The 25812-nt window shown below is 42.3% G+C and overlaps 1 protein-coding gene across 1 annotated transcript in view; it reads left to right on the plus strand.

Moving 5' to 3' along the window:
* Positions 1-4923: 4923 nt before the first annotated feature.
* The window catches only part of LOC139391645 (importin subunit alpha-7-like), a 37862-nt gene continuing 16973 nt past the window's right edge, over positions 4924-25812 (plus strand). The window contains exon 1 of the mRNA XM_071139034.1: positions 4924-5050. Within this exon, the coding sequence (XP_070995135.1) occupies positions 5047-5050 (4 nt within the window). The 5' untranslated portion in view covers positions 4924-5046. The remainder of the gene's footprint in view (positions 5051-25812) is intronic.

Genomic DNA, 25812 nt, shown 5'->3' on the forward strand with positions numbered 1-25812 from the left:
TACCAGTATTACCTTATTACCAGTATTACCTTATTACCAGTATTACCAGTATTACCTTATTACCTTATCACCAGTATTACCTTATTACCTTATTACCAGTATTACCTTATTACCCTATTACCTTATTACCAGTATTACAGTGTTACCAGTATTACCTTATTACCCTATTACCTTATTACCAGTAGTACCGTATTACCAGTATTACCTTATTTCCTTATTACCTTATTACCTTATTACCAGTATTACCGTATTACCAGTATTACCTTATTACCAGTATTACCTTATTACCAGTATTACCAGTATTACCTTATTACCTTATCACCAGTATTACCTTATTACCTTATTACCAGTATTACCTTATTACCAGTATTACCTTATTACCTTATTACCAGTATTACCAGTATTACCTTATTACCTTATTACCAGTATTACTTTATTACCAGTATTACCTTATTACCTTATTACCTTATTACCAGTATGACCTTATTACCAGTATTACCTTATTATCTTATTACCAGTATTACCTTATTACCAGTATTACCTTATTACCTTATTACCTGTATTACCTTATTTCCTTATTATTAGTATTACCAGTATTACCTTATTACCTTATTACCAGTATTACCTTATTGCCGTAATACCTTATTACCCTATTACCTTATTACCAGTATTACCTTATTACCTTATTACCTTATTACCCTATTACTACCAGTATTACCTTATTACCTTATTACCAGTATTACCTTATTACCTTATTACCTTATTACCAGTATTACCTTATTACCAGTATTACCTTATTACCTTATTACCTTATTACCCTATTACCTTATTACCCTATTACCTTATTACCAGTATTACCTTATTACCTTATTACCAGTATTACCGTATTACCAGTATTACCTTATTACCCTATTACCTTATTACCAGTATTACCTTATTACCTTATTACCTTATTACCCTATTACCTTATTACCTTATTACCCTATTACCTTATTACCAGTATTACCTTATTACCTTATTACCTTATTACCAGTATTACCGTATTACCAGTATTACCTTATTACCCTATTACCTTATTACCAGTATTACCGTATTACCAGTATTACCTTATTACCCTATTACCTTATTACCAGTAGTACCGTATTACCAGTATTACCTTATTTCCTTATTACCTTATTACCTTATTACCAGTATTACCATATTACCAGTATTACCTTATTACCAGTATTACCTTATTACCAGTATTACCAGTATTACCTTATTACATTATCACCAGTATTACCTTATTACCTTATTACCAGTATTACCTTATTACCAGTATTACCTTATTACCTTATTACCAGTATTACCAGTATTACCTTATTACCGTATTACCAGTATTACCTTATTACCAGTATTACCTTATTACCTTATTACCTTATTACCTTATTACCAGTATGACCTTATTACCAGTATTACCTTATTACTTTATTACCAGTATTACCTTATTACCAGTATTACCTTATTACCAGAATTACCTTATTACCTTATTATTAGTATTACCAGTATTACCTTATTACCTTATTACCAGTATTACCTTATTACCATATTACCTTATTACCCTATTACCTTATTACCATTATTACCTTATTACCTTATTACCTTATTACCCTATTACCTTATTACCAGTAGTACCGTATTACCAGTATTACCTTATTTCCTTATTACCTTATTACCTTATTACCAGTATTACCGTATTACCAGTATTACCTTATTACCAGTATTACCTTATTACCAGTATTACCAGTATTACCTTATTACCTTATCACCAGTATTACCTTATTACTTTATTACCAGTATTACCTTATTACCAGTATTACCTTATTACCAGTATTACCTTATTACCTTATTACCAGTATTACCTTATTACCAGTATTACCTTATTACCTTATTACCAGTATTACCGTATTACCAGTATTACCTTATTACCAGTATTACCTTATTACCAGTATTACCTTATTACCAGTATTACCTTATTACCTTATTACCAGTATTACCTTATTACCTTATTACCAGTATTACCTTATTACCTTATTACCTTATTACCAGTATTACCTTATTACCAGTATTACCTTATTACCAGTATTACCTTATTACCCTATTACCTTATTACCAGTAGTACCGTATTACCAGTATTACCTTATTTCCTTATTACCTTATTACCTTATTACCAGTATTACCATATTACCAGTATTACCTTATTACCAGTATTACCTTATTACCAGTATTACCAGTATTACCTTATTACATTATCACCAGTATTACCTTATTACCTTATTACCAGTATTACCTTATTACCAGTATTACCTTATTACCTTATTACCAGTATTACCAGTATTACCTTATTACCTTATTACCAGTATTACCTTATTACCGTATTACCAGTATTACCTTATTACCAGTATTACCTTATTACCTTATTACCTTATTACCTTATTACCAGTATGACCTTATTACCAGTATTACCTTATTACTTTATTACCAGTATTACCTTATTACCAGTATTACCTTATTACCTTATTACCAGAATTACCTTATTACCTTATTATTAGTATTACCAGTATTACCTTATTACCTTATTACCAGTATTACCTTATTACCATATTACCTTATTACCCTATTACCTTATTACCATTATTACCTTATTACCTTATTACCTTATTACCCTATTACCTTATTACCAGTAGTACCGTATTACCAGTATTACCTTATTTCCTTATTACCTTATTACCTTATTACCAGTATTACTGTATTACCAGTATTACCTTATTACCAGTATTACCTTATTACCAGTATTACCAGTATTACCTTATTACCTTATCACCAGTATTACCTTATTACTTTATTACCAGTATTACCTTATTACCAGTATTACCTTATTACCAGTATTACCTTATTACCTTATTACCAGTATTACCTTATTACCAGTATTACCTTATTACCTTATTACCAGTATTACCGTATTACCAGTATTACCTTATTACCAGTATTACCTTATTACCAGTATTACCTTATTACCAGTATTACCTTATTACCTTATTACCAGTATTACCTTATTACCTTATTACCAGTATTACCTTATTACCTTATTACCTTATTACCAGTATTACCTTATTACCAGTATTACCTTATTACCAGTATTACCTTATTACCTTATTGACAGTATTACCTTATTACCTTATGACCTTATTACCAGTATTACCTTATGACCTTATTACCATTATTACCTTATTACCAGTATTACCTTCCTAATGTTGAGTTGCACCACCTTTTGCCCTCAGAACAGCTTCAATTCGTCAGGCATGGATTCTATTATGCGTCAAATGCGTTCCCCAAGGATACTGGCCCATGTTGACTCTGATGCTTCCCACAGTTGTGTCAAGTTGGCTGGATAACCTTTGGGTGGTGGACCATTCTTGATACACATGGGGAAACTGTTGAGCGGGAAAAAAAAAACAGCAACGTTGGAGTTCTTGACACACTCAAACTGGTGCGCCTGGCATGCCCCATTCAAAGTCACTTGCTCATTCACTCTCATTAACAATCCTTCTCAATTGTCTCAAGGCTTAGAAAAAAATCCTTCTTTAACCTGTCTGCTCCCTTCAAGACAAAGGAGATGATTGTGGACTACAGGAAAAAGAGGATCGAGCATGCCCCCGTTCTCATCGACAGAGCTGTTGTTGACCAGGTTGAGAGCTTCAAGTTCCACATCACCAACAAACTAACATGGTCCAAGCGCACCAAAAATGTTGTGAAGATGGCACGACAAAACCTATTCCCCCTCAGGAGACTGAAAATAAAATGTTCTACAGCTACACCATCGAGAGCATCCTAACTGGTTGCATCACTGCCTGGTATGGCAACTGCTCTGCCTCCGACCACAAGGCACTACAGAGGGTAGTGCGTACGGCCCAGTGTATCACTGGGGCCAAGCTTCCTGCCATCCAGGACCTCTATACAAGGCAGTGTCAGAGGAAGGCCCTACAAATTGTCAAAGACTCCAGTCACCAAGCAGTACCGGAGCGCCAAGTCTAGGTCCAAGAGGCTTCTGAACAGCTTCTACCCCCCAAGCCATAAGACTCCTGAACAGCTAATCAAATGGCAACCTGAACTATTTGCATTGCTCCTCCCCCCTCTTTACATCTTTGTTACTCTCTGTTGTTATCATCTATGCGTAGTCACTTAATAACGCTACCTACATGTACATATTACCTCAACTAACCAGTGCCCCCACACATTGACTGTGTACCGGTACCCCCCTGTATATAGTCTCGCTACTGTTATTTTACTGCTGCTCTTTAATTACTTATTACTGTTATTTCTAATTCTTATTCATATTTAAAAAATACATATATATATATTAAACTGCATTGTTGGTTAGGAGCTCGCAAGAAAGCATTTCACTGTAAGGTCTTCACCTGTTGTATTTGGCACATGTGACTAATAACATTTGATTTGATCATCTACATTGATTGAAGTGCATTTAGGGACATCATTAAGGCATGATAGCTTTCATCTGCATTCACCTGGTCAGTGTATGTCATGGAAAGAGCCGGTGTTCCTAATGTTTTGTACACTCGGTGTAGGCTGTGAATTTGTCTCGACAGCCAGTGACATCTTTTCAATAATTGCTTGGATGTTGAATAAGATTTAGTCGATTTTTCATTTTTTTTAAAAGTATGTACCTGTGCACGTAACCTTAATACTTTAAACTTTATCAAATATCATAAATATATTCCATTGTTTGAATTTGTGACGAAATGTATTGCGTAATAATATATTATTATTATTATAATTATTTAAATGAACAGAGGTTTCGTATTCGCGCCCCCTAGCGTCCGTGGGAAACAGTGGGATTAAATTTGTCATCTCTCGCCCTCCGTATTCTCATGACGACATATCGTCTGTGAAGAGCAGAATCTGGAAAGCCAAGAGAGAAAGAGGATTTACTCTTTATTTCTAAACAACACACGAAGTATCTGTCATTTGAGATAAATAAAAAAAAAAATGGGTAAGTTACGATCTTGTGTTTCTAGACCGTGTGCTTCACACACGGGGCGAGAGAATAACGAGCGTTTGGATCCATTCTTGTCAAATCCCTGCTAGCTAAATTAGCTACGTGAACTCCCTAGTCGACGTAGCTAGCAAACCAAAAAGATTGTTTATAATATCGTAATGACTATGGGTGCTCGTCTACAAATTGGCCACCTTTCCTGGTAAAATGTTGTTCTAGACGACGTTTCCTTCAACAAAGCAGCGTTATAAGCTAATTTAGCCATTTCAACAGCTAACGTTACATGCATCGTCTGTTAGCTAGTAAACGCGTTTTGCTGTGTGTTAGAAGGAAACGTTAGCATGGAAGCGAACTAGTACGCAGGTGGTTAGCTAGTTAACTGTCAATTTAACTAGGTACTGAGTTAACAAGGGTGGGCCACACCTACGTTATGTTTTTGTTTGTTGACAAGCTAACGTTAGCCAACTAGTTTACGTCACGATAGTTATCTAGCTAGCTACATATACTCAAACGTTGCTACCACATAAGGTTCATAACTGAACTAACTTAGCTTGCTCGCTAGCTATCATACTCCATTGAATTTAATGCATTGTCACATTTGTGTCACAAGACTGTGACCCAAGTGATGACTGCTGCTCAAGACCGCTAGCTAGCCAGAAGTTATTTCCAGTATGTTTTATTTTGAACTCGATGTTAGCCACATGTCAAACTCAAGACACGTGGAAAATGGCTGAATTTCTATTGATAGTGTAATAGAGATGTCTCAACTATTTAGGCAGGGAGGTGTCAGTTGTTTACTTTTAGTTTGAGAGGAGAGAGGAGCACTGATAGAAAACACTGGAAGTGTGTGTGTGTCCAGTAGAGAGAACGAACATTATCACCTAGCCAAATGAGTATCATCACTTTTTTCAGGTTCTCTTTTTGTCCTCAACATATCTGACCCCCTTCTCACTTGCTGCTTCTCTCCACCTTTCCTTCTGACCACTGACCAGTAGTGTTTCCCTCTGACCACTGACCAGTAGTGTTTCCCTCTGACCACTGACTAGTAGTGTTTCCCTCTGAGCACTGACTAGTAGTGTTTCCCTCTCGACCACTGACTAGTAGTGTTTCCCTCTGACCACTGACTAGTAGTGTTTCCCTCTGACCACTGACTAGTAGTGTTTCCCTCTGACCACTGACTAGTAGTGTTTCCCTCTGAGCACTGACTAGTAGTGTTTCCCTCTGACCACTGACTAGTAGTGTTTCCCTCTCGACCACTGACTAGTAGTGTTTCCCTCTCGACCACTGACTAGTAGTGTTTCCCTCTGACCACTGACTAGTAGTTTTCTCCACATATCTAACTGTCCTTCACTTGCTCCTCCTTTCTCACTCTCTGCACTTTTAAAAGTAGTTAGATTCATCATGCATGAGCTATCATGTCGTTATCAGACAGTTGCCCTTGTGTTGAGTGGCTCACTTCTCCTCTGGTCAAACTAGTTTGTACTCACTGAGCAACATCAACATGCCAATCGCCCTCTGTGCTGTGTGTGTTTCAAGAGTTCAAGTTGTATTAATCATATGTACATGGTAGAGGTCGACCGATTTTATGATTTTTCAATGCCGGTACCGATTATTGGGGGACCAAAAAAGCAGAGTAATCGGTCATTTAAAAAAAATGTGAATTAATTAATTTATTTGTATTAATGATAATTAAAACAATACTGAATGAACACTTTTATTTTAACTAAATATAATGCATCAATCAAATCAATTTAGCCTCAAATAAATAATGAAACATGTTCAATTTGGTTTAAATAATGCAAAAGCAAAGTGTTGGAGAAGAAAGTAAAAGTGCAATATGTGCCATGTAAAAAAAGCTAACGTTTAAGTTCCTTGCTGAGAACATATGAAAGCTGGTTATTATAGGAATTATAGGACTATTTCTCTCTATACCATTTGTATTTCATATACCTTTGACTATTGGATGTTCTTATATGCACTATAGTATTGCCAGTGTAACAGTATAGCTTCCGTCCCTCTCCTCGCCCCTACCTGGGCTCGAACCAGGAACACAACGACAACAGCCAGCCTCGAAGCAGCGTTACCCATCGCTCCACAAAAGCCGCGGCCCTTGAAGAGGCAAGGGGAAGAACCACTCCAAGTCTAAGAGCGAGTGACGTTTGAAACGCTATTAGCACTCACCCCGCTAACTAGCTAGCCATTTCACATCGGTTACACCAGCCTAATCTCGGGAGTTGATAGGCTTGAAGTCATAAACAGCTGCTGGCAAATGCACAAAAGTGCTGTTTGAATGAATGCTTATGAGCCTGCTGCTGCCTACCACCGCTCAGTCAGACTGCTTTATCAAATCATAGATTTAATTATAACGTAATAACACACAGAAATACGAGCCTTTGGTCATTAATATGGTCGAATCCAGAAACTATCATCTCAAACAAAACGTTTATTCTTTCAGTGAAATATGGAACCGTTCCTTATTTTATCTAACGGGTGGCATCCATAAGTCTAAAATTCCAACCTTCAATGTTATGTCATAATTACGTAAAATTCTGGCAAATTAGGCGGCCCAAACTGTTGCATATACCCTGACTCTGCGTGCAATGAACGCAAGAGAAGTGACACAATTTCACCTGTTTAATATTGCCTGCTAACCTGGATTTATTTTAGCTTAATATGCAGGTTTAAACATATATATTTCTGTGTATTGATTTTAAGAAAGGCATTAATGTTTATGGTTAGGTACAGTCGTGCAACGTTTGTGCTTTTTTCGCAAATGCGCTTTTGTTAAATCATCCCCCGTTTGGCGAAGTTGGCTGTCTTTGTTAGGAAGAAATAGTCTTCACACAGTTCGCAACGAGCCAGGCGGCCCAAACTGCTGCATACTGTACTCTATATCATCGACTGTATCCTTATGTAATACATGTATCACTAGCCACTTTAACTATGCCACTTTGTTTACATACTCATCTCATATGTATATACTGTACTCGATACCATCTACTGTATCTTGCCTATGCTGCTCTGTACCATCACTCATTCATATATCCTTATGTACATATTCTTTATCCCCTTACACTGTGTACAAGACAGTAGTTTTGGAATTGTTAGTTAGATTACTTGTTGGTTATTACTGCATTGTCGGAACTAGAAGCACAAGCATTTCGCTACACTCGCATTAACATCTGCTAACCATGTGTATGTGACAAATAAAATTTGATTTGATATACCCTGACTCTGTTGCAATAGAAGTGACACAATTTCCCTAGTTAAAATAAATTAATGTTAGGAGGCAATATTAACTAAATATGCAGGTTTAAAAATATATACTTGTCTATTGATTTTAAGAAAGGCATTGATGTTTATGGTTAGGTACACGTTGGAGCAACGAGTCCTTTTTCGCGAATGCGCACCGCATCGATTATATGCAACGCAGGACACACTAGATCAAATCAAATTTATTTATATAGCCCTTCATACATCAGCTGATATCTCAAAGTGCTGTACAGAAACCCAGCCTAAAACCCCAAACAGCAAGCAATGCAGGTGTAGAAGCACGGTGGCTAGGAAAAACTCTCTAGAAAGGCCAAAACCTAGGAAGAAACCTATAGAGGAACCAGGCTATGTGGGGTGGGGGTTTTCAGTACTTTTATTTCCATGACTGATCAAAGCTGTTTTTTCTCGTGGCTCTCTCTTGTCCTTCTGTAGCAGACATATGATGAGAAATATGTTTGGAACATCAAATTGCAATATCAATCACAGTATTGAATCACAATACATTTAGAATTGTGAGAATCGCCATACAAATCATATTGGCACCTTTTAGTATCGTGATAATATCGTATCGTATGTTCCCTGGCAATTTCCTGCTCTAATGTGTGGGGTCCTTGACGATGCTGCAGGACTTTCTCAGGTACCGTTTCAAGTAGATGCCCTGGATGAGTGTGAATACGGCCCCGGTGATGTACTGGGCCGTCTTCCCCACCTGCTTGGAGGGCTTTGCGGTTGTGGGCGGAGCAATTCCCGTACGAGGCAGTGATGCAATCGGTCAGGACGCTCTCGATGGTGCAGCAGTTGCTCACCTTTCCTCTGACTGCAGTATGTTCGTGGTTGCCTCTGGAGATCAATGAATCATGAATCAATGAATACACCGACTCGGTCACTGGATTCATAAAAAATAAAAATAATGCATAGATGTGATAAGGATAGTATCTTTCAAAACTAATCAAAAACCATGGATTGATAGCAGCCTTGCTCAAATGCTATGTGGTTAGACAGCATGATCATTACACAGGTGCACCTTGTGCTGGGGACAATAAAAGGCCTCTCTGAAATGTGCAGTTCTGTCACACGACACAATGCCACAGGTGTCTCTAGTTTTAAGGGAGCGTGCAATTGACATTCTGACTGCAGGAATGTCCACCATAGCTGTTGGCCGATTTTAATACGATTTGAATTTCTCTACCTTAAGCCACTTTAGAATTTGGCAGTACGTCCAACCGGCCTCACAATCGTGGACCACGTATGGCGTTGTGTAGACGAGCGGTTTGCTGATGTCAATGTTGTGAACAGAGTGCCCTATGGTGGCGGTATGGGCAGGCATAAGCTACGGACAACAAAAACAAGTGTGTTTAATCAATGGCAGTTTTAATGTACAGAGATCGAGGCCCATTGTCGTGCCGTTCATCCGCCGCCATCACCTCATGATGATGCACGACCCCATGTTGCAAGGATCTGTACACATTCCTGGATCTGAATGTTCCACAACTTCCATGGCCTCCATACTTGCCACCCGTTGAGCATGTTTGGGATGCTCTGGATTGAAGTGTGTGTGACAGTGTTTTCCAGTTCCCGGTAATATCCAACAACTTCACAGCCATTGAAGATGAGCGGGACAACATTCCACAGGCCAAAATCAACAGTCTGAACAACTCTATGAGAAGGAGATGTGTTGGGCTGCATGAGACAAATGGTGGTCACACCAGATACCGACTGGTTTTCTGATCCACACCCCTACTTCTTTTTAAAGGTGTCTGTGACCAACAGATGCATGTCTGTATTCCCAGTTGTGATATCCGTAGATTAAGGTCTAGTGAATTTATTTCCATTGACTGATTTTTCCTCATATGAACTTTAACTCAGTAAAATCATTGAAATTGTTGATTTTTTGTTTGGTATACATTTTTGATTAGCACAATGACCCTGAGCTTGCCGAGGAGACGGCACAATGACCCTGAGCTTGCCGAGGAGACGGCACAATGACCCCGCGCTTGCCGAGGAGACGGCACAATGACCCCGCGCTTGCCGAGGAGACAGCACAATGACCCCGAGCTTGCCGAGGAGACAGCACAATGACCCCGAGCTTGCCGAGGAGACAGCACAATGATCCCGAGCTTGCCGAGGAGACCGCACAATGATCCCGAGCTTGCCGAGGAGACAGCACAATGATCCCGAGCTTGCCGAGGAGACAGCACAATGACCCCGAGCTTGCCGAGGAGACAGCACAATGACCCCGAGCTTGCCGAGGAGACAGCACAATGACCCCGAGCTTGCCGAGGAGAGCCCCAGATGACAATGTGGGCTACACGCTGTCTACACTGAGGACGTATGGAAGTCATTCAAACGTGTTACCAGCCCAGATGGCATCCCTAGCCTGGCCCTCAGAGCATGTGCAGACCAGCTGGCTGTTGTGTTCTCTGACATTTGTTTTCAATCTCTCACAAGCACAGGTCGCTATACCAACCTGCTTGAAATGTCCACTATCATCCCCCATGCCCAATAAAGGGAAAGTAACTGAACTGAATGACTACCGACCAGTAGCACTCACTTCTGTCATCATGAAGTGCTTCGAGAGGCTATCAAAGACCATATCACTTCCTCCCTCCCCGACACACTCCACCCTCTCCAATTCACTTCCTCCCTCCCTGACACACTCCACCCTCTCCAATTCACTTCCTCCCTCCCTGACACACTCCACCCTCTCCAATTCACTTTCTCCCTCCCGACACACTCCACCCTCTCCAATTCACTTCCTCCCTCCCTGACACACTCCACCCTCTCCAATTCACGTACCACTCTGACAGATCCACGGCCGACGCAATCGCTACTGAACTGCACACTGCCCTTACCCACCTGGACAAAAGGAATGCATATGTGAAGATGTTGTTCATCGACTACAGCTCGGCATTCAATACCATAGTGCCCTTTTAATCTCATTACAAAGTTCACGGCCCTGGGTCTGAACTCCTCCCTATGCTACTGGATCCTGGACTTCCTGATAGGCCGCAGCATTACCACCTCGACACTGATCCTCGACATGGGGACCCCACAAGGGTGCGTCCTCAGTCCCCTCCTGTACTCCATGTATATACCCATGACTGCGTGGCCTCACAATTCCGACTCCATCGAAGTTGATGGGGGGGTGGCAGGTAGCCTGGGGATTAGAGCGTTGCACTTGTTAACCCGAAAGGTTGGAAGATCGAATCCCCGAGCTAAAGAGTCAAACATGAGTGTGAGAGGATCTGCAGAGAAAAATGGAAGAAACACCCCGAATACAGGTGTGCCAAGCTTGTAGCATCAACAAGACTCGAGGCTGTAATCGCTACAAAAGGTGCTTCAACAAAGTACTAAGTAAAGGGTCTGAATACTTAAGTAAATGTGATATCCGTTTTTTTTAAAAAAATTTATAAATTTGCAAACATTTCTTAACCTGTTTTTGCTGTTAACTCCGGATCCGGGAGAATTGTCATCAACAACGCTGAATAGCATAGCGCCACAGTCAAATAATATTACTAGAAAATATTCATATTCATGAAATCACAAGTGCAATATAGGAAAACACAGCTTAGCCTTTTGTTAATCCACCTGTCGTCTCAGATTTAGAAATTATGCTTTACAGCGAAAGCAATACAAGCATTTGTGTAAGTTTATCGATTGCTCAACAAAACAATAAGTACACCTAGCATCACGTAATTTGGTCACGAAAATCAGAAAAGCAATCAAATTAATCGTTTACCTTTGATCTTTGGATGTTTTCACTCACGAGACTCCCAGTTAGACAACAAATGTTCCTTTTGTTCCATAAAGATATTTTTTATATCCAAATGCCTCCGTTAGTTTGGTGCGTTATGCCAAGGAATCCACCGGAAAGAGCGGTCATGACAACGCAGACAAAAATTCCAAATTCTATCCATAATGTCAACAGAAACATGTCAAGTTTTTTATAATCAATCCTCAGGGTGTTTTTCAAATATCTATTCGATAATATATCAACCGGGACAGTTGGCTTTTCACTAGGACCGGGAGTAACAATGGCCGCCTCCCTCTTCTGTGCACAAATCACTCAGAGCCCCCACCTGTCCACTTACGCAATGTGGTTGTTCACGCTCATTCTTCAAAATAAAAGCCTGAAACTATGTCTAAAGGCTGTAGACACATAAGGGAAGCCATAGAAAAAGGAATCTGGTTGATATCCCTTTCAATGTGCAATAGGGATGCATAGGAACACAGGGGTTTCAAAATAAGAGTCACTTCCTGATTGGATTTTTCTCTTTCGCCTGCAATATCAGTTCTGTTATACTCAGACAATATTTTTACAGTTTTGGAAACTTTAGAGTTTCCTATCCTAATATGTCAATTATATGCATGTTATAGCATCTGGTCCTGAGAAATAGGCTGTTTACTTTGGGAACGTTATTTTTCCAAACATAAAAATAGTGCCCCCTAGCTTCAAGAGGTTTTAAGTTTGGTTTTTCCTTCAGACAAGCGTCTCAACTTTGTTCATTTGCACAAGGCCTCTCGTTAACATTCGGTTGTAAAATGTCCAAACTCACCAACAATAACATTCGGTAGCTGGTAATTTTATTTGTGCTCGTTAGCATATTTTAACAGCCTCCATGGAAATTCGCTATTACTTGTGCTCATTTTATTAGCATTCTGGTAATAGATGCCCCCTTGTGTATTAAGCAGGTAACAGCGTAAATCCTGGGACGAGGGAAGGACTGTATGACGATATGAACATCTGCATACCGCCCAGCCCTAACTGGCTTCCGAGTGGCTCAGCAGTCTAAGGCACTGCATCTCAGTGCTCGAGGCGTCACTACAGACAGCCTGGTTCGGATCCAGGCTGTATCACAAACAGGCCGTGATTGGGAGTCCCATAGGGCAGCGCACAATTGGCCCAGCGTCGTCCGGGTTTGGCGGTGTAGGCCGTCGTTGTAGATAATAATTTCTTAACTGACATGCCTAGTTAAATAAAGGTGTTAACAAAAATAAATAACCTAGCATTCTCACATAGGTGTACCTCTTCTCCAGATATCAGGAGCGTGTAAACCGATGGAAATGGCCCCTGGATCTGTTGGAGCGGGTCCAGTGTGCTTGGTCTTGATGTGGGCCGTGACCAGCGTGTCAAAACACTTCATGATGAGTGCAACATGGGCGTTTAGTCATTTGGGCATGTCACCTTTTTTTTGTTTGCTTGGACACTAGGACTATGGTGGTCTCCTTGAAGCAAGTGGGGACTACAGCCTGGGGGGGTGTGTTGGTCCGACTGCCTTACATTTCTTCGCTGTCCTCCAGGACTTTCTGAATCGTCTGCAGGCTCTAGGGGAGAAGTTCTCCATAGGCACAGATCTAGGATCAGCTTAATTCCCTCTAACTCTAACCTTAACCATTAGGGGTGAACGCTGATTTTTAAGTGCCAAAATGACCCTAGATCAGTGTCTGGGGGGGGGGGGCATCACGCTGCTTTGATCCGTAGCCCTCTTTAAAATATCCTCCTGTGTCCTGGCTGTTTGTGAGGGCCATTACCAAAACAGGAGCATTCACATCAGGATTCCCTAAATACTTAGTATACCCCTGGTCCAAACCAAACTGTTGGGAGGGGGGTTGGATTCCCTAAATACTTAGTATACCCCTGGTCCAAACCAAGCTGTTGTACCAAACTTTCTAGTGTGGACTACAATCCTCTTCTGTTGTGGGAGAAAGTGATTTCTTAATTTAGTTTTATATTGATCTCACATAGAGGTCGACCGATTCATCGGAATGGCCGATTTAATTAGGGCCGATTTCAAGTTTTCATAACAATCGGAAATCTGTATATATTTATTTTATTTACACATTTTATTTATTCATTTTTACACTATTTAATCTTTATTTAACTAGGCAAGTCAGTTCAGAACACATTCTTATTTTCAATGACGGCCGAGGAACGGTGGGTTAACTGCCTCGTTCAGGGGCAGGAGGACAGATTTTTACCTTGTCAGCTCAGGGATTCAATCTTGCAACCTTCCGGTTAACTAGTCCAACAAGTTTAATGCTAGCTAGCAACTTGGACTAATCTTATAAAAAACAATCAATCAATCATAATCACTAGTTAACTACACATGGTTGAGGATATTACTAGTTTATCTAGCGTATCCTGTGTTGCATATAATCGATGCGGTGCGTATCGTTGCTCCAATGTGCTGCTAGTTAAGGCGGAGGTTAAACAGCTAGTATTAAATGCATTGTTGGAAGAGCAAGTGCTTGTGTTACCGCTGCCTGAGTCTACTAACCCTGTAGGGGATGTAACTGCTCCTATAAGCCCATTGGTATCTGATAATGAGGGCGAGGCTAAAACACCAGCCACATTGTCCCATTTTGATCCACTCTCCCCACTGTCAAACGGTGATGCCAGAAGGGATGTCCATTTAGCACAGTTACAACTAGAGGTGGAAGAGAGAGCCCAAATTAGGCGAGAGACTCTCCAGTTGGAGATGTGTAAAATTGAGGCAGAAAGAGAACAGCGGCATTTAGATTTGGAGATGTGTAAAATTGAGGCAGAAAAAGAACGAGAACGAGAACAGAGGCAGATGACGTTTAAAATGCGCCAGATGGAACTGGAGGCAGAGACAGCGAGGCTAGCCTTCGTTCCTGCTGTCACTGTTAGTGAGTCGTCCTCACCAGCTGTGTCCTCAAACACGTTTGACATTAGTAGGCAGATTGCCTTAGTACCTTTGTTCAGAGAGTCGGAGGTTGACTCCTATTTTTGTGTATTTGAGCGTATAGCCGTAGCATTGAAGTGGCCTGAAGAGGTATGGTGCCTATTACTTCAGTGTAAATTAACTGGTAAAGCCCAAGAGGTTTTGTCAGCGCTACCTCTGGAGGACAGTTTGAATTATGAAGTGGTCAAAGCTACTGTTCTTCGTGCCTATGAGCTTGTGCCTGAGGCATACCGACAGAGATTTAGGTCTCATAGAAAGTCTTCTAGTAAGACTTATGTGGAATTTGCTAGAGACAAGGGAAATCTGTTTGATAAATGGCATGCTGCTAGTAAGGTAACTGATTTCAACTCTCTCCGGGAGTTAATCTTGTTGGAAGAGTTTAAAAATTGCTTACCCGAACGCATTGTAGTTTACCTAAACGAACAGAAAGTATCCTCCCTGGCAGAAGCGTCTGTGTTGGCAGACGAGTTTGTGTTGACGCACAAGAGTGTGTTTTCGGCTCAAACTGAGAGTAGAACCACTGAGTTTCCTACCTTTAGCCCTAGTCGACCAGCAGTAGTATATCAAGCACGGCAGAAGTATGAGCGTTCCTGTTTCTATTGTCATAAAGTGGGACATATGATTAATGATTGCTTCCTGCTTAAACGCAAACAAGGGATGCCTCTTCGTGCCAAGCCACCAACAGGTGTTGCTCTAATTCGTACGGTTGTGAGGTCTACAACAAAACAGGTGCCTCAGAGTAACTGTAGTTTGAAAGTCTCAGTCCCCGACCGTAGTTATGAACCATTCATTTCCGATGGGTTTGTGTCCCTAACGAATGACGAAGCGTCTCAGCGTCCGGTTAAAATCCTTAGAGATACTGGTGCGGCGCAGTCGTTTATATTGTCTGATGTGTTGCCCTTATCTGACGATACATACTGTGGTTCCAGTGTGTTAGTGCAGGGTATTGAAATGGGTTTTGTCCCAGTGCCGTTGCACTTTGTGAAAGTACACTCTGAGTTAATCAGTGGAATATTCAGAGTGGGGGTACGTCCTAAGTTGCCAGTGAAAGGTGTGACCTTTATAATGGGTAACGATATTGCCGGAGGAAAGGTAGTACCCGTATTGGAAGTATTGGATAAAAGTGACCACTCTCTTTCGAATGAGTTGGCACAGAGTTATCCACATGTGTTCCCCGCTTGTGCTGTCACTCGTGCTCAGGCACTACAAGAGGGTGACGTGATAGATTTGTCGAACACTGTTCTGTTCAAAGAGGATGATCAAGAGGATGGATTGTGTGATACCTCTGAGAAGCTGATCACCTCTGACAAACAGCCCAGGAAAGAATCAAAGAACGTTGAACTTATTGCTGATGCAATAAAGTTACCAGTCACTCGTGAGCAGCTGATTGCTAACCAAAAGGTTGACAACAAGCTTGCTAAATGTTTTTCTAGTGTTGTCTCGTTAGAAGAGGTGAAGAAGAAGAATGTGGCTTACTTCATTGATGGTAATCTCCTCATGCGTAAATGGAAATCCCATGTTGACGCGGGTGGAGATTGGAATGCTGTTTACCAAATAGTAATTCCTACAGCCTTTCGACAAAATGTGTTATCCCTTGCTCATGATCACCAGTGGTCTGGTCATTTAGGAATTACAAAGACGTATGATCGGATCCTTCGACATTTCTTTTGGCCGGGTTTAAAACAAGATGTGGCTCAGTTCTGTCGGACATGCCACACATGTCAGATAACAGGAAAACCAAATCAGGTTATTCCTCCCGCTCCTCTTTGTCCCATACCTGTCATAGGTGAACCATTTGAGCATGTGGTGGTTGATTGTGTCGGACCGTTACCGAAGACAAAATCAGGTAACCAGTTTTTGTTAACGATAATGTGTATGGCTACAAGATACCCCGAGGCTATTCCTCTGAGAAGGATTACAGCTCCGATAGTGAGTAAAGCCTTAATAAAATTCTTCACGACATTCGGGTTACCTAAGGTGGTACAAAGCGATCAAGGTACCAATTTCCTATCCAAGCTCTTCAAGCAGGTGTTGAAATCCTTATCAATTACGCACCGTGTATCAAGCGCCTATCACCCAGAGTCTCAGGGTGCGCTTGAAAGATGGCATCAGACACTGAAGTCTATGCTACGTAAATATTGTTTGGAATCGGGGTGAAAGATTGGGATGGGAAAGATTGGGATGAGGGAGTTCCTCTAGTTTTGTTTGCTGCTCGTGAAACTGTGCAGGAGTCCCTAGGTTTCAGCCCGGCTGAACTAGTGTTTGGTCACACAGTAAGAGGACCAATGAAAGTCCTTAAAGAACAGTTCTTGTCCCAAGAGTTGTGTACCAGAGATGAGAATGTGTTGGACTATGTTAGTCGCTTTCGTGAGCGCCTACACCAAGCTTGTGCTCTTGCAAAGGAAGCTCTGTCTTCCTCACAGAGGAGCATGAAAAGACACTATGATAAAGAGGCTGTTTCTCGTCCACTACAGCCAGGTGACCAAGTACTGGTGTTATTACCTGTTCCAGGATCTTCACTGTCAGCTCGTTTCTCTGGTCCTTATTTAATTGAAAAGAAAAGAAGTGAAACTGACTATGTGCTTCAAACTCCTGATAGAAAACGCCAATCTCGTGTGTGTCACATTAACATGTTGAAAGCATACCACACCCGACCCATCACACAGTTAGATTGTTCAAAAACAGAGGAAGGTACTGCTGTCTCCTCTGCTACTACTGCGATGATAGTGGACTGTCAAATTGATGATGTTGATGGCTTGGAGTTGCGCAATACTCAACAGCAGTGTGTTAGATTGCCCAACTCAGAAATGCTGCTGTCTATCCAGTCAGGTCTGGTTCATTTAACGGATGGACAGGCTAAAGATATTGTGAGGCTACTACACAGTTTTCCATGTCTCTTTAATGACGTTCCTACTCGCACAAATGTGTTGGAACATGACATTAATGTTGGAAATGCTACTCCTATCAAGCAACACCCATATCGTATCAACACTTCCAAGAGGAAGATAATGAGGGATGAGGTGAGATATTTGTTGGAGAATGACCTGGCTAAGCCAAGTTCAAGCCCTTGGAGTTCTCCTTGCATTCTGGTTCCTAAACCTGATGGTACGTCCAGGTTATGTACGGATTATCGAAAGGTAAATTCTGTCACAATGCCAGATTCGTTCCCGTTACCCAGACTGGATGACTGTATCGATACTATTGGTGCTGCTAAGTATATAACCAAGTTGGACCTCTTAAAAGGTTACTGGCAGGTTCCGTTAACTTCACGTGCTTCTGAGATTTCTGCCTTTGTGACCCCAGACAACTTCCTTCAGTACTCAGTCATGGCTTTTGGGATGCGAAATGCACCAGCCACTTTCCAACGACTGGTTAACTCCGTATTAGCTGGCGTTCCTAATTGTAGTGCATACCTTGATGACCTAGTGATTTATTCGTCTGAGTGGTCAGATCATGTTGACTTGCTAAGGGTAGTATGTGAACGGTTGGCAACTGCTTCTCTAACCCTGAACTTGGCAAAGTGTGAGTTTGGGAAGGCTACTGTTACCTATCTCGGTAAAGAGGTTGGCCATGGACAGGTGCGCCCTGTTGATGCCAAGGTCTTGGCTATAACTGCATTCCCTGCACCTACCACCAGACGAGAGCTACGCCGCTTTTTAGGGATGGTTGGCTACTACCGTAGCTTCTGTAAAAATTTCTCTGCGGTAGTTGCTCCATTGACCGATTTGCTTAGTCCGGCTAGATCATTTGTGTGGTCCCCTGATTGTAAGAGCGCTTTTGAATCTGCGAAAGCACTCTTGTGTAGTACACCTGTACTTGCTGCTCCAGATTTTGAACAACCATTCAAGCTTGAGGTAGATGCTAGTGCCAGAGGTGCTGGTGCTGTTCTACTGCAGCAGGACAAGAGTGGAGTAGATCATCCTGTTTGTTATTTTTCCCGTAAATTTAATAAATGTCAAACAAACTATGCGACAATAGAACAAGAAGCTCTTGCTTTGTTGTTGGCTCTGCAATACTTTGAAGTATACATTGGTTCCAGTGCCCTACCAGTGATTGTGTATACTGACCATAACCCCTTAGTTTTTCTCCACCGAATGTACAACCAGAACCAGCGCCTTATGCGTTGGGCGTTGATTGTACAAAATTATAATTTGGAAATCCGCCACAAAAAGGGTTCAGATAATGTGTTGGCAGATGCTTTGTCTCGTGTGTGAAGATGATTTCTGTATGTTTTGCAAGGTTGTTGCTTTGTTGTGAGTGTTCATTTAAATACTGTAGTCGCAACCCCTGGGGTTGCTCTTTTAAGGGTGGGAGTGTTACGGATACAGTTATCCTGTGTGTGTATCCTGTGTGTGTGTGTGTTTCTTTTCTCTCATTCTCCCCTCACAGGTGAAAATCATCACTCCGCAATCAGTCAACAATCAACCCATCAATCAGAAGACACACCTCCTCCTGTTTCCTACCCTATCACAGTTCCTTCCCCATGGTTTAAAAACCCCATCATTTGTTTGTTCGAGAGCTCAATCTTTGTAATGCCATGTGGGTAGATAGCTGTTCTTTGTAGATTTCAGGAGAGCTCAATCTTTGTAATGCCATGTTGGTAGATCTCTGTTCTATATAGATTTCAAGCTCAATCTCTTTGTAAATGCCATGTTTGTAGACCTCTGTTTTGCACGTGCTCTCTGTGTATTAATTAACCTCTCTTTTGTTTGAGCACCTCCATAGCACTTTGTCATCACCTGTGAGTATTGTTTTGGTTATGGTGTTTGTTTGTTGCTGGTGGGAAAAGGGGAAACCAAGACAAGTCGCCCATGGGCATACACTACCCGTAGGTGAACTTTGTTAAATACACTAGTTAGAACTGGGCGGACCACCTACTGTATTTTTGGTTAGTTAGTTAGCTGTTGTTGAAATAGGCTAGTCTAGCTTAGGGGTGTTTTGAATACTTATTGTTTCTTTCCTTGGGTCCAGCTCAGCCCCTTTTTCCTGCTCCCCCCCCCATTACCGTGTGTTTATAAATAAACCCTGAGTTTGACGGTATTATTTCGGTTGTCGTGGTTATTTCGTTCACTTTTACTTTGTCACTATTATAATTTACATGAGTTATGTTACGGGTCTCACTACCATCCCCCCTAGACTGTTGGGCCAAAAGGGATTCGTAACAGTACCTAACCATAAACATCAATGCCTTTCTTAAAATCAATACACAGAAGTATATATTTTTAAACCTGCATATTTAGCTAAAAGAAATCCAGGTTAGCAGGCAATATTAACCAGGTGAAATTGTCACTTCTCTTGCGTTCATTGCACGCAGAGTCAGGGTATATGCAACAGTTTGGGCCGCCTAATTTGCCAGAATTTTACGTAATTATGACATAACATTGAAGGTTGTGCAATGTAACAGGAATATTTAGACTTATGGATGCCACCCGTTAGATAAAATATGGAACGGTTCCGTATTTCACTGAAAGAATAAATGTTCTGTTTTCGAGATAGTTTCTGGATTCAACCATATTAATGACCTAAGGCTCGTATTTCTGTGTGTTATCATGTTATAACTAAGTCTATGATTTGATAGAGCAGTCTGACTGAGCGATGGTAGGCAGCAGCAGGCTCGTAAGCATTCATTTAAACAACACTTTCGTGCGTTTGCCAGCAACTGTTTATGACTTCAAGCCTATCAACTCCCGAGATTAGGCTGGTGTAACCGATGTGAAATGGCTAGCTAGTTAGCGGGGTGCGCGCTAATAGCGTTTCAAACGTCACTCGCTCTGAGACTTGGAGTGGTTCTTCCCCTTGCCTCTTCAAGGGCCGCGGCTTTTGTGGAACGATGGGTAACGCTGCTTCGAGGATGGCTGTTGTCGTTGTGTTCCTGGTTCGAGCCCAGGTAGGAGCGAGGAGAGGGACGGAAGCTACACTGACAATACTTAAGTGCCTATAAGAACATCCACTAGTCAAAGGTATATGAAATACAAATGGTATAGAGGGAAATAGTCCTATAATAACTACAACCTAAAACTTCTTACCTGGGAATATTGAAGACTCATGTTAAAAGGAACCACCAGCTTTCATATGTTCTGATGTTCTGAGCAAGGAACTTAAACGTTAGCTTTCTTACATGGCACACTTTTACTTCTCCAACACTTTGTTTTTGCATTATTTAAACCAAATTGAACGTTTCATTATTTGAGGCTAAATTGATTTTATTGATGTATTATATTAAGTTAAAATAAGTCTTCATTCAGTATTGTTGAAATTATAAATAAATACAAATCGGACGATTTTAATCGGTTTCGGCTTCTTTTGTTTGGTCCTCCAATAATTGGTATCGGCGTTGAAAAATCATAATCGGTCGACCTCTAATCTCACAGCAGACCTAAACATGGGAGACTAAACCCTTCCCACTTCTCACGCTGCTGTATCAAGTAGAGGAGGAAAGTCGAGGCTTCCCCATCCACAAGCTGTGGGCGGGCATGAATGCATGGAACCATCTGGACACATCACAATCCCCCCCCCCCCCCCCCCCCCCCCAATACTGTCTTCAAATCAAATCAAATTTATTTGTCACATACACATGGTTAGCAGATGTTAATGCGAGTGTAGCGAAATGCTTGTGCTTCTAGTTCCGACAATGCAGTAATAACAAGTAATCTAACTAACAATTCCAAAACTACTGTCTTGTACACAGTGTAAGGGGATAAAGAATATGTACATAAGGATATATGAATGAGTGATGGTACAGAGCAGCATAGGCAAGATACAGTAGATGGTATCGAGTACAGTATGTACATATGAGATGAGTATGTAAACAAAGTGCCATAGTTTAAAGTGGCTAGTGATACATGTATTACATAAGGATACAGTCGATGATATAGAGTACAGTATATACGTATGCATATGAGATGAATAATGTAGGGTAAGTAACATTATATAAGGTAGCATTGTTTAAAGTGGCTAGTGATATATTTACATCATTTCCCATCAATTCCCATTATTAAAGTGGCTGGAGTTGAGTCAGTGTCAGTGTGTTGGCAGCAGCCACTCAGTGTTAGTGGTGGCTGTTTAACAGTCTGATGGCCTTGAGATAGAAGCTGTTTTTCAGTCTCTCGGTCCCAGCTTTGATGCACCTGTACTGACCTCGCCTTCTGGATGATAGCGGGGTGAACAGGCAGTGGCTCGGGTGGTTGATGTCCTTGATGATCTTTATGGCCTTCCTGTGACATCGGGTGGTGTAGGTGTCCTGGAGGGCGTGTAGTTTGCCCCCGGTGATGCGTTGTGCAGACCTCACTACCCTCTGGAGAGCCTTACGGTTGAGGGCGGTGCAGTTGCCATACCAGGCGGTGATACAGCCCGCCAGGATGCTCTCGATTGTGCATCTGTAGAAGTTTGTGAGTGCTTTTGGTGACAAGCCAAATTTCTTCAGCCTCCTGAGGTTGAAGAGGCGCTGCTGCGCCTTCTTCACGATGCTGTCTGTGTGAGTGGACCAATTCAGTTTGTCTGTGATGTGTATGCCGAGGAACTTAAAACTTGCTACCCTCTCCACTACTGTTCCATCGATGTGGATAGGGGGGTGTTCCCTCTGCTGTTTCCTGAAGTCCACAATCATCTCCTTAGTTTTGTTGACGTTGAGTGTGAGGTTATTTTCCTGACACCACACTCCGGGGGCGGCCCGTCAGGAAGTCCAGTACCCAGTTGCACAGGGCGGGGTCGAGACCCAGGGTCTCGAGCTTGATGACGAGCTTGGGGGGTACTATGGTGTTGAATGCCGAGCTGTAGTCGATGAACAGCATTCTCACATAGGTATTCCTCTTGTCCAGATGGGTTAGGGCAGTGTGCAGTGTGGTTGAGATTGCATCGTCTGTGGACCTATTTGGGCGGTAAGCAAATTGGAGTGGGTCTAGGGTGTCAGGTAGGGTGGAGGTGATATGGTCCTTGACTAGTCTCTCAAAGCACTTCATGATGACGGATGTGAGTGCTACGGGGCGGTAGTCGTTTAGCTCAGTTACCTTAGCTTTCTTGGGAACAGGAACAATGGTGGCCCTCTTGAAGCATGTGGGAACAGCAGACTGGTATAGGGATTGATTGAATATGTCCGTAAACACACCGGCCAGCTGGTCTGCGCATGCTCTGAGGGCGCGGCTGGGGATGCCGTCTGGGCCTGCAGCCTTGCGAGGGTTAACACGTTTAAATGTCTTACTCACCTCGGCTGCAGTGAAGGAGAACGCATGTTTTCGTTGCAGGCCGTGTCAGTGGCACTGTGTTGTCCTCAAAGCGGGCAAAAAAGTTATTTAGTCTGCCTGGGAGCAAGACATCCTGGTCCGTGACTGGGCTGGATTTCTTCCTGTAGTCCGTGATTGACTGTAGACCCTGCCACATGCCTCTTGTGTCTGAGCCGTTGAATTGAGATTCTACTTTGTCTCTGTACTGGCGCTTAGCTTGTTTGATAGCCTTGCGGAGGGAATAGCTGCACTGTTTGTATTCGGTCATGTTACCAGACACCTTGCCCTGATTAAAAGCAGTGGTTCGCGCTTTCAGTTTCACACGAATGCTGCCATCAATCCACGGTTTCTGGTTAGGGAATGTTTTAATCGTTGCTATGGGAACGACATCTTCAACGCACGTTCTAATGAACTCGCACACCGAATCAGCGTATTCGTCAATGTTGTTATCTGACGCAATACGAAACGTCTCCCAGTCCACGTGATGGAATCAGTCTTGGAGTGTGGAGTCAGCTTGGTCGGACCAGCGTTGGACAGACCTCAGCGTGGGAGCCTCTTGTTTTAGTTTCTGTCTGTAGGCAGGGATCAACAAAATGGAGTCGTGGTCAGCTTTTCCGAAAGGGGGGCGGGGCCTTGGGGTGAGGCAGCAGCACACAAATCATTACAGCAGGCCTCTGTGGGCTAAAAACTATTCTGATTTAGGCCTCTGTGTGGGCTAAATACTATTTGAACGAAACATGTATTTATAAGATCGTGAAAGTTATCCCATCCCCTGTGGTGGTGGGTGTGGCTTGCAGACAGAATGCCAGATTGTGACATCATCTTCTAATGCAACTAAGGACCTGGATGGTTCCTTTAAAAACTGCATTCTCCACCTGGTGGCCCGCGGGTGTTTTTTGAGTTAGGCTTTATTTTTAAATATAATTTTTATTGTTAGACAAAAGACCGTATAAAGACCAGGAAATCATCTCCAAGTGATTTTGCACGAATGGAAGCAAGGTTTGAAAATGATTTTAGTCAAATATTATATCTGCTTGGGCTTCTTTGCGGTCAATTATTTGTAATTAAGTTCCGGCCTCCTGACCCTTTCTTCCAGGAAGGTTGTACAGGTTGAAGCCACACCCTAATCTTCCCTCTCTTTACACACACTAGGGCCGGAACCATACCAGTATTGCCATATTCGTTAGTATCGTGGTATGGAAACAAAACACAGATTTAACTTCATTAGGAACTTCATTAGGAAAACATTGTTGTAGTCCAGAGTCACATGTATTTATTTTCCAATCTATAGCAGACACTATTTTACATACAGCAGGTTTTGTTTTAAAGATTGAAGACTATATACTGCTTCCTGTTAAAATTTTTGCTCTGGTGCTGCTTCTGGTAACGGGTCTGGCTGCTTCTGGTAACGGGTCTGGTGACCAGTCTGGCTGCTTCTGGTAACGGGTCTGGTGACCAGTCTGGCTGCTTCTGGTAATGGGTCTGGTGACCAGTCTGGCTGCTTCTGGTAACGGGTCTGGTGTCCAGTCTGGCTGCTTCTGGTAACGGGTCTGGTGTCCAATCTGGCTGCTTCTGGTAACGGGTCTGGCTGCTTCTGGTAATGGGTCTGGCTGCTTCTGGTAACGGGTCTGGTGTCCAATCTGGCTGCTTCTGGTAACGGGTCTGGTTCCCAGTCTGGCTGCTTCTGGTAACGGGTCTGGTTCCCAGTCTGGCTGCTTCTGGTAATGGGTCTAGTGTCCAGTCTGGCTGCTTCTGGTGTCCAGTCTGGCTGCTTCTGGTAATGGGTCTGGTTCCCAGTCTGGCTGCTTCTGGTAATGAGTCTGGTTCCCAGTCTGGCTGCTTCTGGTTCCCAGTCTGGCTGCTTCTGGTGTCCATTCTGGCTGCTTCTGGTGTCCATTCTGGCTGCTTCTGGTGTCCAGTCTGGCTGCTTCTGGTAATGAGTCTGGTGTCCAGTCTGGCTGCTTCTGATAACGGGTCTGGTTCCCAGTCTGGCTGCTTCTGGTAACGGGTCTGGCTGCTTCTGGTAACGGGTCTGGTGTCCAGTCTGGCTGCTTCTGGTGTCCAGTCTGGCTGCTTCTGGTAACGGGTCTGGCTGCTTCTGGTAATGAGTCTGGTTCCCAGTCTGGCTGCTTCTGGTAACGAGTCTGGTACCATGACTGCACAAATGCTGAGTTGGGGCAGTTTGCACAGTGGTCAGTCGGCTGGCTGATCAGGCACTTCCTGCTAACTCAGCAATTAATTCTCCTGAATCAATGTTTTTGTCTGCCAGCTGAATGCTGGAGAATAGAGCCTCTGTCTGTGGACTGCATCCCTGTGTCTGTGGGCTGCATCTCTGTGTCTGTGGGGCAGTGTTGTCTGTGTGTTTGGTTTATGACAAGTCAGAGAGAAGTTCACTTGGGCTATATGTAAGTCTCTCTTTGCATATCTGGTGTGTGAGTGTGGACTCATCACATACTCCAGTGTAATTTTACCCATGTGGCTGTGCTCTGTTTCCAGGAGATTGTTTATACTGGGCTCACATACCCCCCCCCCCCCCCCCCCCCCCCCCCGTGACCTCACC

Source organism: Oncorhynchus clarkii, chromosome 32 (genome assembly GCF_045791955.1).
Source record: "Oncorhynchus clarkii lewisi isolate Uvic-CL-2024 chromosome 32, UVic_Ocla_1.0, whole genome shotgun sequence".
NCBI classification, from domain to species: Eukaryota; Metazoa; Chordata; class Actinopteri; order Salmoniformes; family Salmonidae; genus Oncorhynchus; species Oncorhynchus clarkii.